Here is a 16,415-nt window from a genome sequence, read left to right as displayed (position 1 = left end):
TGAACTTGGCGTGCGCAGTCTTTTGTGCGTACGCACCCGTTATAAATAAGGCCCCTAGTTTCTACGACAAAGTACACTGTTGAGAAAAGTCAATGCACTAGCCTACCTAAATTAAGAGAAAATGGTTACATGGACGCAAAGTCCAAGGGAGCCCTTTAGCGGGGTTTAAACTCAAAGAATTGATAATTACATCAAAGTTTAATACCTGGGTACCAATACCAATAACCTGCCGCCATTTACCTGGGCTGGGGTTAGCACAATGACGCGGGGTTGGGTTGTAAACAACACTGCAGTCAAATCCTATGATTTTAAATCTTTAATAAATTGACTAGAAGAGTTTCAAAACCAAGACCTGTTCACCACCCGAAATATTTCCATCAGATTGATACCAAACATATCATAGCAAGCATTTAAACCACACATATTAGATCCGGCGGGAATTTGAGATATCTCTCGGCTCTTAGTCTCAATTTCTGCGTGGGCAAACCGCTGGGGGTTTCACCCCGGGAGGTGCGTGCTGGAACAGGTGGCCAGAGGTCTCCGGAGGGTCTCCGGTCACCCGAAGGGGGGTCCTCACTCACACAGTGCTTTTGAGATCCAGATTCCAGATATGCAACGTTTATCTTTGAAATTAAAAGATAACTCAGAGTAGTAAAACAAAAGCGAAGATAGTAAACAAAGGCAGCAGAGTAAAGAAAAGAATCGTTAATACCGTGCCCGTGAGGTACGGGCACTGCGGCGTCTCTTTGTCAAAGGCCAACATGGGGGGATCTTACAGTAGCTTCTCTTCTTCACTCAATGGCTTCATCGCAGCTCTTTCTAGCAGGTGTTCATTTCTGACGTGATCTTGCCAGTGTATACAGAGTATTCTGTGTAGGCATCTATTATGGAACACATCCACTGCTTTGTTATCTCCTTTATTAATTTTCTATGTTTCACATCCATATAGCAAGACTGCCACCCCTAGTGTTTTGTAAAGTTTTAGTTTTGTTTTCCTTCTAATGCTGTTCGAGTTCCAGATCTTCTTGAGTCTGATGAAAGCGCATCTTAATTTTGATTAAGACAGATACAGAGACAGTTCTTCAGGTCCTTCATTCCACCTTCCTCTTTACAAACTGTGGCTCCCAAGTATGTGAACTGCTCCACCTACTGTATTCAATGTATTTTCCATTGATCTGAATTCTTTCCTGGTTGCTTGCGTTAGTCTTAATTGTTGTTGTTTTGTTGTGTGATCTTAAAACCTACTCGGCTGGCCTCTCCATCCAACCGTGTTGTTTTATTCTGAATTTGTTGGTTGGTAGAGTGTAGTAATGGATTGTCATTTGCAAAGTCCAAGTCATACAGGTTTGATGTTAGCTTCCATCTAATTCCATTTTCTCCCTGTCAAACTGTTCTTATCGTGATTCAATCCATCACAATCAAGAATAAGAATCCTGACATATTGCAGCCTTGTTTGACACCCTTCTCCCTGGTCTTCAGCAGCACACTGGAAGTCTTCATAGAACGTTCTGACCATTTCTCCTCATGGATTCCATACTTTTTCATGATTATCCACAGACTCTTGTGATGAACAATAGAAGGCCTTCTCGAAGTCTGAAAATGCATGTACAGTGTTGCTTGTCACTCATTAACCTGTTCTATGATGTTCTGTACAAAGACTTGCTCTGTTGTTCCCCTTCCTGCCCTATAACCTGCTTGTTCTTTTCTTAGTCTGCAGTCAACTCCATGTCTTATACGGTCTGCTAGGTATCTTTCCCACAACAGATAGTATGGTTATGCCTCTTAAGTTCATACATTCTTTGAGGTTCCCTTTCTTTGATAGTTTGATGATAAGCCCCTTCTTTCAGTTTGTTGGAATCTTTTCATGTTTTCATACCTTTTCTAGTAGTTGGTGCACTTTTATTGCCAAGAAGTCTACATCAGCTTTTAATTGCTCAGCCGCGATGCATTCGATTCCTGGTGCCTTACTGTTCTGCAGTTTTTTTTATTGCTTCTTTGACTTTTTCAACAATTCATGGTTCATTTACTGCGATCTCCTTGATTCTGTTATTGAAATCACATTCGTCATCTTCTGTTATTGGGTTTTATGGTTCTTCTGTATTAAACATGTCCTTGAAGTGCTCTGTCCATCTTAACTTAATTGTGTCTCTTCCGCTGATGAGGTTACATCTTTGTCTAGTACTGCTGTGCTCTGTCTGTCTGGGTCTCTCATTACTAGTGCTGGCAAACAATTAAAATATTTAATCGCAATTAATCGCATAAATGCCATAGTTAACTCACGATTAATCGCATTTTAATCGCATAATTGTGTCTCATAGAAAATCATTGTAATACTACTATCGATGTACTTTGCAGGCCAACAAAAATGAGATTGGCTAGGTTGGTGCAAAAACCGTATTAGCCCGAATATGAGACAATTCTGAATATAAGACGACCCCCAATTTTCAGACTCATGTTTTGGGGGAATTTTTTTTTTTGAAGACTAAATTTTGTTTCACATTGGAAACTTCTTTCCAAATGCAGTTTTTGATTTGTTTTAAAATCCGAGGCTTTCTACATAGAACAGATTTCACAAAACTGTACAATTTTCATGAAATTTTCATGATAAAAGACCACAGATGGCTACTCATACCCTTTTCCTTTCTTTTCTCTCTTTACCTATCAAGCGCCAATAGGCTACAGCCGCCTGGGCCCGCTTGTTCTAAGTGCGACGCGACATAGCCTACACTCAGAGCATTAGTCTGCGCCAGCCAGGCAACCAGTCCAATAGAGATAGGCTAGGCCTACCTATTGTGCAATGCACAGATTTTGCAAAATGCAACAAAATGACAGCAATATCTAACCAGCAGCCGTCTCGCCAAATCACAGTTCATTTTATGCATCCAAAGTTTTCCTTTGGACTGTAACTGAACGTGACCAAAAGCAGATAGATGCATTGCATTTGAAACCCATGCGTGCCAGCACCACGTTGACATTAGAAGTCCGATTGGTATTCATTTCATACCAAGGGTAAAACTCTTAGTGATTTTATATGAACAGGACAATCTCTTGCCCTAACCATTATTCTGTGTTGTTGCATCGTTGTGAGGCATATCGTCAAATAGGCACCGCTTGTCAAAAGGCGCCGCTCTCTCGCACACACAGCATTGATTGCAGGGCTTGACACTGGCACCTGCCAACCGGCCAAATGCTGGTAAAACTTGGCTGTGGCTGGTAACAACATCAGTGTCACTAGCCAATTTGGCAGGTAGCTTATTCTATGGTATGACATATCAGAAAAGCGTATATTCTGTACTTTGACCCTTGTGTATCAATTGTTTTAAGTTCAAGAAAAAGCTCAGTTACTCAGCTTTTATTTGTTCGTTTTATTTCCATGTAGAAACCCATGAACTAATCTACCTGCTTTAAGCTCCTCTTCTTCTGAGGTTAGATGCACAGCGTCATGATAAAAAAATAAAATTAGTGGCTAGTAGAATAGCTGGATGGCTAGTGACTCGGGAAAACCAATTGCCACAGTGGCCGGCAAGTGAAAAAGTTAATGTCAAGCCCTGATTGATTGGCTGATTACAGCATCCAAAACTTAGCCTACAGGTTGTTCGACAAATCACCCTTCATTTCTTTAGTTTCAAGTGGTGTTGTCGAGTGACCAGAGAGAACAACCAAAGCTTTCTTGATGATGAGACTGTAAAAACGAACACAAATAAAAGCAGAGCAATGAGCCGCAATTGACTGTTGTGTTTTCCGCCTTGCACTGTCGGCCGCATCGAGTTGACATTGACAGTTGATAGACGTGCGGTGCAACAGTCATCACGAAACAATCATCTTCAAATTTGAAATGGACAAAACAATCTCTTCACTTATCCATTATTGCTTTTTCTGGCATTGTTGTGAAGCATAATGGTCGCATTCAGGTTAAGCAAAAAAAAAATATTGACGCTATTTAGTCTAGCGTGCGGAAATAAGACGACCTCCCTTTTTAGAGTACTATTTTTATAACAAAAAACATATCTTATATTCGGGACAATACGGTAATCCTAAACAGATAACAAATTATCTGAAAACAATGAGTGTTAGACACCCTAATGGCATATGATATTACAAATAAGGGGGAGAAAATAATAACCAAAAAAATCATAAATTGGCCTATGCACAAAACACACAGCAGATATTTAGTTTCCAGAGACAGGAGGGGAGAAAATGTGCCTCATACGGCAGGGCTACATTGTCCTGGAGAGGTGGGATTGTGCCTTGGTCTCCTTGGTATTTTTTTTTAGGCTAAATGACATGATCTGATAACCTGTATGCAGGCTAGCCCACTACATTCATAAAGATGTATTTCTTAGTGAGAAAACCAATAAGCCTGGGGATGACACTTTTCAAACAAAGCTAGAACGTTAACCTACTTATGACAGCTCTGACATTCATAATGAGAAGTTACAAGTGTAGTGGATGCAGGAAGGAGAGAACCCACAGATGTTCTAGGAAGGGGCTGTAACAACATCCCTTTATGTCAACAAGAAAATGGCACACGATTTGATGCTATGTTGATCATATGCAACAGCCAATAGAGCTCGAAAGTCCCGCCCCTTAGTTCCGCGTTTCACGGGACCTAAGCTGACCATCTAACAACATGGTAGAGAGTAAATATCTTCTGATCTCAGTCATGATATGCGCTGGGCTACAAATATGCTGTTTAAGAGGCTAGATAAAGATTATTCATGCAGAAGTATCAATGTTTTGTTCCGAGGCCGTCGGCATGAAAAATGTGAAGAAACACAGCTTTCTAAAAAGTTTGGGGGTTCATACGAAAAATTAAGCAAAAATATCAGAAACAACATACATGGAGCTCGTGGCACAACTCGAAGGGGATCGAAATATCATTTTAATACCGCCATTGGATTACATGCTACGATTTTCGGCTAAAAACGCTGTTGAGGTCCCATGAAATCGGGGGAAGTGACGTCACTTTCGAGCTCTATAATAACTCTTGAAGTTGCTTAAAATTTAGTTTGTGATCTTACAATGGATTTAGGATTCAACATTAACAATAGAGCTCCGAAGTCACCCGGAAACATATAGCAGACTGTAGTATTTCTTGTTAGCATTTAAGGACTTTCCGGCTCCCAGCGACCGTCTCAAATAAGGTGTGTGTGCAAACACGCGATTAGCGAACCCCCGCAAACTGACGAGGGTATTACAAATAGGCTGTAGGGCTGACATGATTGATCATTTTTGTGTCAAACGCCGACATAAATGCGATGTTGCTTAACCTGGAAAACTGGTACACGACAGGAGTGAGATTTCATAAGCCGTGACCATGGTAACCCACGGCAAACCGCCACAAACCTTTCTAGTACGAGACTTTGGAAATACTTCTAACAAAGCTCTGATACGGATTGTTTTTCACTCCTGGTAACACTCTTTTGATAAAACGTAAATGTGGCCATAACTGCAATTACTCCAATCGCCTTGGTTTAGTAGTATACTTTCAAAACTTACCATCGAGGAGAAGTTTGCTAATGCGACTATTACCTCACGCGAGAATGTGAGATGTAGTTCCCAAAAATTCTCGAGTAGCCAAGGTTTACATTATTAGCCAACATTACTTTATTATCGTTATGTTTAGGTTGATAAATACACACGTGTTGTTGTGCTGCTCCATTTGTTACCAAGGAAAGGATGCGGGGATAGGTGAATGACGGCTGTCAACGTTTGTCTTATATTTTTGTTAGCCCAATGTTAAAACATATATTCCTGGAAACCGGATTTCCGTGAAAATGCGAATCCGCGCATACAACTCGTCGTCACCCACTTAGGAGCTCTATTTGGGGGCTGTTTAAAAGTTATGCAATGTTTATAAAATTAGTTTTAGAAATAACACTAGTTAGCTGCCAGCAGAGATAAAAGGCATCAACAGTGTTAGCAGCTAGCTACAGTTATTGTTCAACCAATCGGGTCCTTCAGCACACTGCAACAAATATTAGTCCATAACTTTCAAAAACGAGGCATAGAGAGCTTTGAAAATCATTTATTTACAGGCTGATTCCGTTTGTGTTGTCTACCTCACTGCATGCACAGACTAAAAGCTCTCGAAGCGAAGCAAGCAAGCCAACCGAGTAGGGAGAGACACAAGGGGGAGGGGGAGGAGCAGGGGTGCACGAGGCTCTGCTAGCGTCTTCTGTAACAGGGCATGCTGGGAATTGTATTTAAGCTATCGCTGCAACCCGCGATCGGCCAGTTTATGAAAAAAACTTCACAGGGTCACATCTAGAGTTAATCTCACCATTAAAAAAATTATCGCCGTTAAAGAGGGGTTGAGTTAACGCGATCATTTTTACAGCACTACTCATTACATAACATACATGAACAACACATATGAAGAGGGAAAGTAATCTCATCACCCCCTGCTGGCAGCGTTCCTAGCCTCTGTATCAAATTAATGAGAGTTCTGACAACGAAGTTAAGGTAGTGGCTGTCATATAATATGCATGTTGGTCCGTTTTACTGATTCTGGTTTTGCATCTATGGGATCTCATCTATGGGATTTTCAATAGGACCGCCCTGAGGTTAGGAAGAGCAACAGCTAGGATCGCTGTTTTCCACTTTCCCTCCCTATATGGCCTCACAAAGACTTCAGTAAATTCCTCAGCGTCTACGCCAGATAGACCAGGTTCCACCGCATACCCATTAACCACCCCTGTGTCATCTCCACCATCAACATTCCATCAATCTCATCTCCATAATCACCCCTACACCATCTGTTAGACTCCGCCCCACCAATTTTTGAAGGAATTTGTTGATATTGAAGCAATAAATGCTCTGATTATTTTTTGACTGGAGAAATGGAATCCTGCTACATGCTCCTAGCCAGGCCATGCCCTCCTAGTGACGCAACACCTTCGGCGTTGCTTCTAGTCAGGCCAAGAGCAATGTAAATATCGTTTCTGATCTCCCGAAAATTTGGGAACTCCACCCACTTTGTCAGGAACCAATCAACCAGCAGCAAAACAAGGGAGGCAGGTCAACCATGCTGTTTGGGAAACATGAATTGTTGTGCTCTACGTCAGACGATAATCAGGCCAACATGCTCCCAGACAAAGTAGTTGAGTTCACAAAGCTGAGTGGCACTACTGGGGTGCATTTCTCGAAAACAAAGTTGCTTACTACATTAGCTATTTTGTTGTTTTCAATGCATTTTCCCAATGGCAAATACCTAAGTTGCTAACAGGCTAACAACTTCTCTTTTGAGAAATGCACCCCTGGGTGGGCCAGAGCGAGGCAAGGGTAGGGAAGGAAATAGAAGGAAACTACTTGGTATTGTTTAGGAAAATATGTTTCTACCATAACAAAAGAGATAAGGGGACTAGAGAAAGCAGTGTGAGATCATCTGTATAACAAGTCATTTGTCTTATCTCATGTCTTTGCTTGTGATTTGTAAGGGAGCTGTTCCTCTCCAACTACACTCTGTTGCCCTGGTCGAAATGACAGCTGCAGGCGCAGCTACTGCTACTGTGATGAATACTGCCTCACAGTCAAGGACTGCTGCAGTGACTACAAACCAACGTGCTGCAGTGACTACAATTCAACGTGCTGTAATGACTACAATTCAACGTGCTGTAGTGACAATTCAACTTGTACATCACCCGGTAAGAATTAAATACTTGCTTATCTAAGGTCCATGGAAGTCACTGTATCAGTGATATACACTATTATTTTTACTCTGTCAATCAACATGTGACTTCTTTAGTCTCGGTACAGTCCATACAGTAAATGCAACTTATTTTTATCAATTTGTTTATGACTGCTGTGTGACAGCAACAGAATGGTTTTATGTTCATATAGTACATGTAATGTTTCATTTAGTAATGTTTAGAACAAAAATGTATTATCTCCACCATTCGGATTACTTCTTGGAATCAATACAATAGAAATTAAATGCAAACACTTGTCTACACAGCAGTGCAAACTACTCAGTCTCCTACGGCTCTGCCACCGCCTACAACTGCAGAACACAACACCACGGACCCACAGCCCGGTCAGTTCATTTAATATTGGGCAACTGCTTGGAGCTTTTGACTTTGTCAACAAGCAATATATTCAATTCATTGTTATATACAAAATGCAGTTTTTTTATTGCGCTTCTCACTTCTCATCAGTAATCTCAGTCTTTTGTTCTTCGTTTAAACTTGGTAAAGACAAATCTGAAGACATTAAGGCCAATTACGCTGATGCATAAAATCAATGACATCAGACAGATTTATTCAAATTGCATGTAAATTTATTTTGTAGCAGTACTTGATTGACAATTTCTTAATTATTTTTACTAATATGTTTTATTGGAGTACAAAAACAGTTGCTTAGTAATTCTTAAAAAAAAACTCACAATACCCAAGTGTCAGACATTTTTAATACTTAAGTACTTCCTCATAAGTATTGTGTTCAAAGACCACTTCTACTTCTACTCAAGTCAGTTTGTTGACATAGGCTAGTGCTGTACTTCTACTTCACTCATTTTCCCAAGCACCTTATTAGGGGTGAAAGTAATAATCAAAATGTAACGATATATCGCAATATAGTCTGATGATTGAATCGAATTGCATCGTATCGTGAGGCATTCTTAAGTATCGAAAATAATCAAATCGCTGCCTCCTGCCCAGTAACATAATAGAAGTGGATTTGGGAATTGGAAAAAAATCTAATCGAATCGTATCGTATAGTATCGTGGGGCAGGCCAACATGCTCCCAGACAAAGTAGAGGAGTTCACAAAGCTGAGGCAAGAGCGAGGCAAGGGTAGGGAAGGAAATAGAAGGAAACTACTTGGTATTGTTTAGGCAAATATGTTTCTACCATAAGAAAAGAGATTAGGGGACTACAGAAAGCAGTTTGTGATCATCTGTATAGTAAGTCATTTGTCTTATCTCATGTCTTTGCTTTGCTTTGCTTGTCTTATCTCATGTCTTTGTAAGGGAGCTGTTCCTCTCCAACTACACTCTGTTGCCCTGGTCGAAATGACAGCTGCTGGCGCAGCTACTGCTACTGTGATGAATTCTGCCTCACAGCCAAGGACTGCTGTAGTGACTACAAACCAACGTGCTGCAGTGACTACAATTCAACATGCTGTAATGACTACAATTCAACGTGCTGTAGTGACAATTCAACTTGTACATCACCTGGTAAGAATTAAATAGTTATATCAGTGATAACCACAATTATCCATTCCCTGTCAATCAACATGTGATGTCATCAGTCTCGGTACAATATTACAGACCATACAGTAAATGCAACTTATTTTAATCAATTTGTTTATGACTGTTATGTGACATCAACATAATGGTTTTATATTCATATGGTACATGTAATGTTTCATTTAGTAATGCTTAGAACAAATATGTATTATCCTCACCGTTCTGATTGCTCATGCTCCATGTGCACTCCTTGGAACCACTACAATAGAAATGAAATGCAAACGCCCGTCTCTGCAGCAGTGCAAACTACTACGTATTCTCTGTCAGCTTCTCCATCTTCAGCTCCACCACAGCCTACAACTGCAGCTGTTTCAACCACACGCTGCGTGTTCATGTGTTTGTGCGTTTGTCTGTGTTTGTGTGTGTGTGTGTGTATGTTTCTGTGCGCCTGAAATTTGTGCTCAATAATGCACGTCATGACCATCTGTATGAATGCAGTATTGTAACGCCTGGACAGCTAACCTGATTATCGCTTTCTGACTGTGTTTCGCCAAACTACGCACCAGGGCATCTCACAGAAGGCAACTTCTGCAACAAAATGACATACTGTAGTCTGCATTATAATTGCGAGCTCGTAATTGAGGACAACATGATTTCCATCTGTGTGGAGGAATATTAACAAGATTTAAAAATACTTGACAATAATTTTCAAATTTTCAATTTCACATTGTGTCAAAATTCTGCATTTATTTTGCCTTTTCATTTTTCTCCCCCTTTGGCCAGTCGGGGCCCCCTGGCAGGTGTGGCCCCTTAGGCTGCACCCTGTACTTCTTCCTTAACCCATTTTAACCCATTTTCAATATCTCAACCTCCGAAGCAGATAAAAACATGAAATAAATTGCACAAAAGGAAAAGGTTTTCTGAGCGCTCTTGTTCTCCAATTTTGTAATCTCCAAACTGTAGGTGCTCTTGAAGTAAGAAGACTAAATTCCTTTCATTTAGATCGTGGTGGCACTAGAGCAGACTTCAGGCAACTCCACAGGTCGACAAGGATTATTATCAAAAATCCTTCTTATTAAAACTCTTTATTTAATGTGGGGCATTGTTACAGAAGTAAGCCGCCAACCGTTTTCAACCCACACTGGGTCTTTATCATGGCGTACAGAGGAGGAGCCCCAGAACTGAGAAGTGGGTCACCTATGGGACTCCTCCTCTGCACACCCTGATGAAGACAAGGATAATCCTTGCCGGTTAGTAGATAGGCACTTAAGTGCCGAACGTAACTGGTTCTGGTCAGCCTGAAAACCCCCTTAGAGTGTAGTCAAAGTCATTTAGAATAAGTCCTTTCACTCGGCGGCCATCTTGGCTACGCCTCAGGGTCGCAATTTGGGTCGTAATTTCAGATTAGTCACAGTGTTGCCAGATTGGGCGGTTGCCCACCCAATTGGGCTACTTGGGATGGCTGTCTGCGGGTAAAAACGGAAAAATGGGCCATTTGGCATTTTTTTAAGCAGTTTTGTGCCCATAGAAACCAATGCAATTTGTTGAAATTGGGTGGAATTTAGCACATTTTGGCGGTTTTTGAGAACTTTTTGTTTGGGCGGGATATGAGCAGACAAATCTGGCAACACTGATTAGTCTGACCAGGGCTGCGTTTCTCAAAAACCCTTAAGTAGTACTTAAGCCTAAGTAGTACTTAAGTATGAGGGGCCACCTAAGCAATATATCATATCACTAAAGGTGTATGCATACAATAATTTTATAGGTCTACGTACAATATTTTTTTCTTGCGCATGCAAATAAAATGGTTGCCCTAAGAGCATTTGCAAGGTAAAATAGTGTATAGACTTTAAGTGATGATGTGAGACTTATTTCTGATATATTGCCTAGGCGGCCCCTCATACTTAAGTACTACTTAGGCTTAAGTATTATTTGAGAGTTTTTGGGAAACGCAGCCCAGGTAAGTCGAGGCAGCGAGGTGAGTGGATAAATGACAGCGCAGCTCAGCAAGCAATTGACTCTTGTTGCGAGCCAGGTGCAAGCATGCGCCATATTGATATAACAAACTGCCCCTGTTCATTCCTATGGACGCTTTCTGAAGTGTTCTGTACAGACTGTCTGCACAGACAGTCTCTGGTCTAGTTCCTAATGCCTCTTCCATGCCTCTTTTTAATGTGATATGTCGACTGATTGGGTCTTTCCTCCTCAGCAGCCACCCAATCAAATGTCTCGACAACAGCCACTAGCCAATCAACTGTGACAACAGCAGCCGCCACCCAATTACCTTCGTCCACTGCTAGCTTGAGGCTGACCCTTGACCGGGAATTTAGCAATGATCTGGCCAACCAAACATCCACGGCATATCAGGAGCTGGAGCAGCTCATCAAGACACAGGTGAGATCACAAAAACTTAGAATGCACGCACGCACGCATACACACATATACACATACACACACACACATACTATACATACACAGAGCCTGCTGGGAGTTACATGATTTTGAGTGAAGAATATGTGTGTGTGCGTGCGTGTGTGTATGTGTGTGTGTTCATGTCATCTACAATATTAAACACCATATATATGGTGTATTTTACTACAGATGGAGCCTGGTCTTCGAGCAGCCTACCCCACCTTTACGGGTTTAACTGTCAACAGCTTCAGGTAAATACCTCCCCCTGTCTGCATTTGCGTCCTCAGTTCTGGCTCCATCATAGCTGACACCACTGTGGTTTTCAGACCCTCATCAGCTCCCTCTACAGACAGCATCACATCCACTGTCCAGTCCTCCATTAGTGATAATAACAATAACAATAGTAATAATCTCTGTATGTTTCCTCCCTTTCCTCTGTGTTTGCATCCATAGGTCTGGGTCTGTAATCGCTGAAACCACTCTGGCCTTCAGCTCCTCTTCAGCCCCAACTTCAGACAGCATCACCACTACTCTCAACTCCTCTATTGCTAATGGTGATATAATCCTCAACATCACCTCCTTCCAGGTGACCACAGGTAAGAAAATCAACATCGAGCAAAGAAAACACCCACATCCATCCGTCTCAAAATCATTTGCTGCTCTTGAAGTGAACACACACGCACACACACACAAGGCATGGTATTATTGGTGTATGTCTGTATATGTGTGTGTGTGTGTCCTGCATGTGTGTATGGACCCTGAGGGAGCTACACAACACATACCGACGTTATTTCGAATTTATTGCTGTAAATTGTACCATTATCACAATTCCTCAGCTACCACAATCACTACTGCCGCTGCCACGACAACCACTGCAACTTCAACCACTACTACGACTCCAACCACTACAACTACAACTCCAACCACCACTACTACAACTCCAACTACCACCACCACGACTACCACAACCACCACCACCACTACCACTACAGCACCAACCACCACCACCACCACTACGGCTCCAACCACCACCACCACTACGGCTCCAACCACCACGACTACCACCACCACCACTACGGCTCCAACCACCACGACTACCACCACCACCACTGCCGCCCCCACCACCACGCAGGTCCCCAAGCCCACGGTTGCTATGCAGATTGTCATTGCCATTGTCTTCACCGAGGAGCTTAGCAACCCCCAGAGTTCAGAGTTCAAGAAGCAGGCTGAGGAGGTCGCAGCAGTGGTGAGTTTTACTCTGTAATAATAGAATCAGTAATTACTATAATATTATCAACAACAATAATCATAATAATTATTACTACTACCACTACTACTACTACTACTACTACTTCTATTATTATTATTATTATTATTATGATTATGATTATTATTATTATTAATAATAATAATAATAATAATAATAATAATAATATTTAATAATAATAATTATTATATTATTATTATATGATACTGTCCCATTTTTGGAAATAATCTTATTTTACACCTGCCCTTGAGTTAAATAATAGAGTTCTACCGTTCTCCTGTACTTTCAACCGTTCTCTGGGTATGGCAGTGCAAATTTTACCCCCATGCTAGCAGTTAACATTGAGTCCTATGAGACCAGCTCGCGGCTAACTAGGACTCAATGTCAACTGTTAGCTTGGAGGTAAAATGTGCACCGCCATAACTAAAAACGGTTGGAAGTACAGGAGAACGGTAAAAGCCTATTATTTAACTCAAGGTGAATGGGAAGCATGAATTCTGGAAATAAACTACAAAAACTATTGCACAGTGGACCTTTAATTGTGATATGAAACACTTTAATTGACACCCCCTTCATAAGACTGAAATGACTTTGTCGTAACTATGACATAACACTTGCCATAAACATCAATTCAGGTTTATGACAAGTGTTATGTCATAGCTATGACATCATGTCAGTCTTATGAAGGGGGTGTCAAGTGAAGTGTTATACAGTCATACAGTCATACAGTCATACAGTCTTTGTTTTTATTATTATGATGTTGTTTTTATTGTAATGATTGTGCTACCTGGCTCCTGCACAGAGGGTGAAATTAAATGGAAATGCACGAGCCAAGCAAATGATTGTGATGAAATGGGTATTCATAAGTAATAACTGCACTTGCTCATTTCTCTGCAGTTTGACAATATCTACAAGAACAAATATGGAGAACGATTTGAGAGGACAATTGTCAAAGGCTTCAGGTAGGCCTTAGTGTTGAGTGTGCGTGCGTGCGTGCATGCGTGGGTGGGTGTGAGCGTGCGTGCATGTGTGTGTGTGTGTACGTGCGTGTGTTTGTGTGTGTGCGCGCGCGTGTGTGTGTGTGTTTGTGTGAGTGTGCGTGCGTGCGTGTGTGTGTGTATATATATGTCTGTGTGCTTGTGTGTAACCTGTAATAAACCAAACTTCTGTGTGTGTGTTCCCCAGGCAGAAAAAGGCGGGCAGGAGGAGCACTCGCTCAGCTACCAGGACTGACGACGTGGAGACGGATGTGGAACTGGTCTTCAATGAGGGGTCAACCGAGCCTCTTCCTGAGAGTACCGACATAGCAGACACCCTGGTGGAGGCCGTCAGCAACCCTAGCGCTAACATCAGCCTGAATATGGATACCAGCTCTGTCACCGTCACAAGTGAGGATCACACACACACACACACACACACTCAAACACTCAGAAAACACAGACACACGCACACACCGTGGACTCTAGGTCTAATAATGTGTATGTTCTCATACCTCCAGGTGCTCCGAGGTCCAGCCCTAACGTCCAGTTCAAAACCAATGAGATGTTTACAGCTGACCTGTCCGACTCCAGCTCCACGGCGTATCAGAATAGAGCCATGCTCATCAAAAAAGAGGTAGGCAAAGTATACGGTACTGTGCATGTGATAATTTGGTGGTAGGGATGAATACCTGATCCTGAATACCTAATCCTATTCTGATCATCACATTGTAATGCAGTGAAAACCATTGCACAGTGTGGAGAGCACAGTAATATAGAGACACTTATATAGACATATATATATTTTTTATTTTACAATGTAAAACATGCTCAATAGCTTCTCTTAAACATTGAGAACATGATCACCACGTTCTTACATATGCGGTAGGATTCGGTATGGTTTGCGCTCTAAGCCCAAACGGAACCCCGTCAACAAGGCAGAATCCAACTGAATCGGAAATCGAATCTTGGATTCATACATACCTTTATTGTACTACTGTATACATTTATACTTACTACACAAAATCATAGCAGTAGTTCTACTAGTTTTGTAGTTTTCTTGAACACAGTAGTTTAGTGCCTTGTGTGCTGTTCAACCAGTGGCACATTGCAATAGTCACTGAAAAAAACTTTACTACCATAGTATTACACCACTGAGACAATACATAGGACCTTTGTTTATACTTTAAGACTAGGACAATGCCATTCTGGTAACAGCTAATTTATGGCAGGGGCCATGTCTTACTGGGTTAAACCTCTTTGTAGTCTGTGTAACGACAATTAAGGATGGCTACTCTGTTCTATTTCATTAATGTGAACCCTATGCTAATGGCAAACATTTTTTTCTTTCCAGCTTGAGCCGTTCTTCTTCCAGGATTTCTCAGGATTGTTCATAAGTCTGACTGCCAGGAACTTCAGGTTGATATCACAATTCTTTCATAATCATGTGAAACATTGAGAAGCATTATTAATCATTTGCATGGTTTTGACTGCCTGTGTTTTCGGAATTTGTGTTCTCCTTGTCTAATCTCTCAGCCAAGGCTCGATCATCCATAATACGGATCTGACATTCACGGCTGACGGCACTCTTCCCAACACCACGGAGATATACGACACCATGTTGAGAGCAGCCCAAAGTGGAAACCTCACTTTCACCATCACCTCACTCAACAGCATAGGTGAGACATTTTAACTAACTGTTAAATCGATATCGTACCATGTCTGCAAACAAGGTCATTTTACACCTCCACTTAAGTTGAATAATGGAGTTTTATTTTTGTCTTGTACTTCCAAGCATTCTATTAGTCCAGTCCAGTGGTTCTCAAACTTTTTCCATCCAGACCTCCTTGCTGTAAATCCTGTAGAGGGTGTGTGGTTTACGATTGATGGCGGTTGTTTATTGGGCGCTACGAATGTGTATAATTTGGCATACATAGCCATAGCTAACTTCCTTGTTTTTGTTTCCCTTCTGCCATCAGCTGTTTCCTCTGGCATGGCCTGTAGTGTCAACAGTGTCGTCACCTGGACTCTGGTGGGCGGGGCTCTCCTGCTACAGGGGCAGTGGTTGGCTCTGTGAAACGCCACTCACCAAAGCGTCCAATGACGTGAGGACTTACTCACAGAGGAAAGAGAATGATACAAATGAAGAATTCACTGTTCCACAAACGCCTGCCAACTTAGCAAGAGTTCCTGGATGATGTGGGACAATTGAAATTGTGTGGTATTTTCTTGGTTTTTTTTTGTTTTTTTTTCTTTGTGTTTTTTTTGTCCTTTGTGTTTCTTTGTTACTCATTGTTCAATAAAAAAGGTTTTTTTTAAATTCCACGTGATTGTGACAGCTTCTGTTGCTGGCATTTAGCTGGTATTTAGCTGGTGGTCATCCACATTGCTTAATCCACAGCCTGTATTTCTCTCCCTGGGTTTCGGGAAAGAATACAATTTAACCTCCCTCAAGGCCTTTTTGGATATCGGTTGTTGGTTTCACAGACACCATAGGCACACCGTTTAATTTTATCTTCGAGTAAGGTCTCTCCCATAGACTTCCATTCATCAAAATGGCATGTTTGACTGAG

General features: G+C 41.5%; 1 protein-coding gene across 5 annotated transcripts in view; it reads left to right on the top strand.

The window, feature by feature from the left end:
* LOC134455456 (transmembrane protease serine 9-like) overlaps nt 1–16,161 on the top strand; it is a 61,181-nt gene extending 45,020 nt beyond the window's left edge. For 2 of the 5 annotated variants that reach the window (XM_063206548.1, XM_063206512.1), the window contains 13 exons: nt 7,440–7,646; nt 7,958–8,035; nt 8,968–9,174; nt 11,396–11,580; nt 11,788–11,849; nt 12,052–12,194; nt 12,435–12,844; nt 13,763–13,827; nt 14,051–14,253; nt 14,364–14,479; nt 15,197–15,261; nt 15,379–15,521; nt 15,822–16,161. In XM_063206548.1, the coding sequence (XP_063062618.1) occupies nt 7,440–7,646; nt 7,958–8,035; nt 8,968–9,174; nt 11,396–11,580; nt 11,788–11,849; nt 12,052–12,194; nt 12,435–12,844; nt 13,763–13,827; nt 14,051–14,253; nt 14,364–14,479; nt 15,197–15,261; nt 15,379–15,521; nt 15,822–15,919 (1,982 nt within the window). In that variant the 3' untranslated portion in view covers nt 15,920–16,161. The remainder of the gene's footprint in view (nt 1–7,439; nt 7,647–7,957; nt 8,036–8,967; nt 9,175–11,395; nt 11,581–11,787; nt 11,850–12,051; nt 12,195–12,434; nt 12,845–13,762; nt 13,828–14,050; nt 14,254–14,363; nt 14,480–15,196; nt 15,262–15,378; nt 15,522–15,821) is intronic. The other 3 variants (XM_063206522.1, XM_063206539.1, XM_063206531.1) reach the window with 3 other exon arrangements.
* The last annotated feature ends 254 nt before the right edge of the window (nt 16,162–16,415 follow it).

Source organism: Engraulis encrasicolus, chromosome 1 (assembly GCF_034702125.1).
Source record: "Engraulis encrasicolus isolate BLACKSEA-1 chromosome 1, IST_EnEncr_1.0, whole genome shotgun sequence".
In the NCBI taxonomy this organism is placed as follows: domain Eukaryota; kingdom Metazoa; phylum Chordata; class Actinopteri; order Clupeiformes; family Engraulidae; genus Engraulis; species Engraulis encrasicolus.
This window is presented reverse-complemented; position numbering and strand designations above follow the sequence as displayed.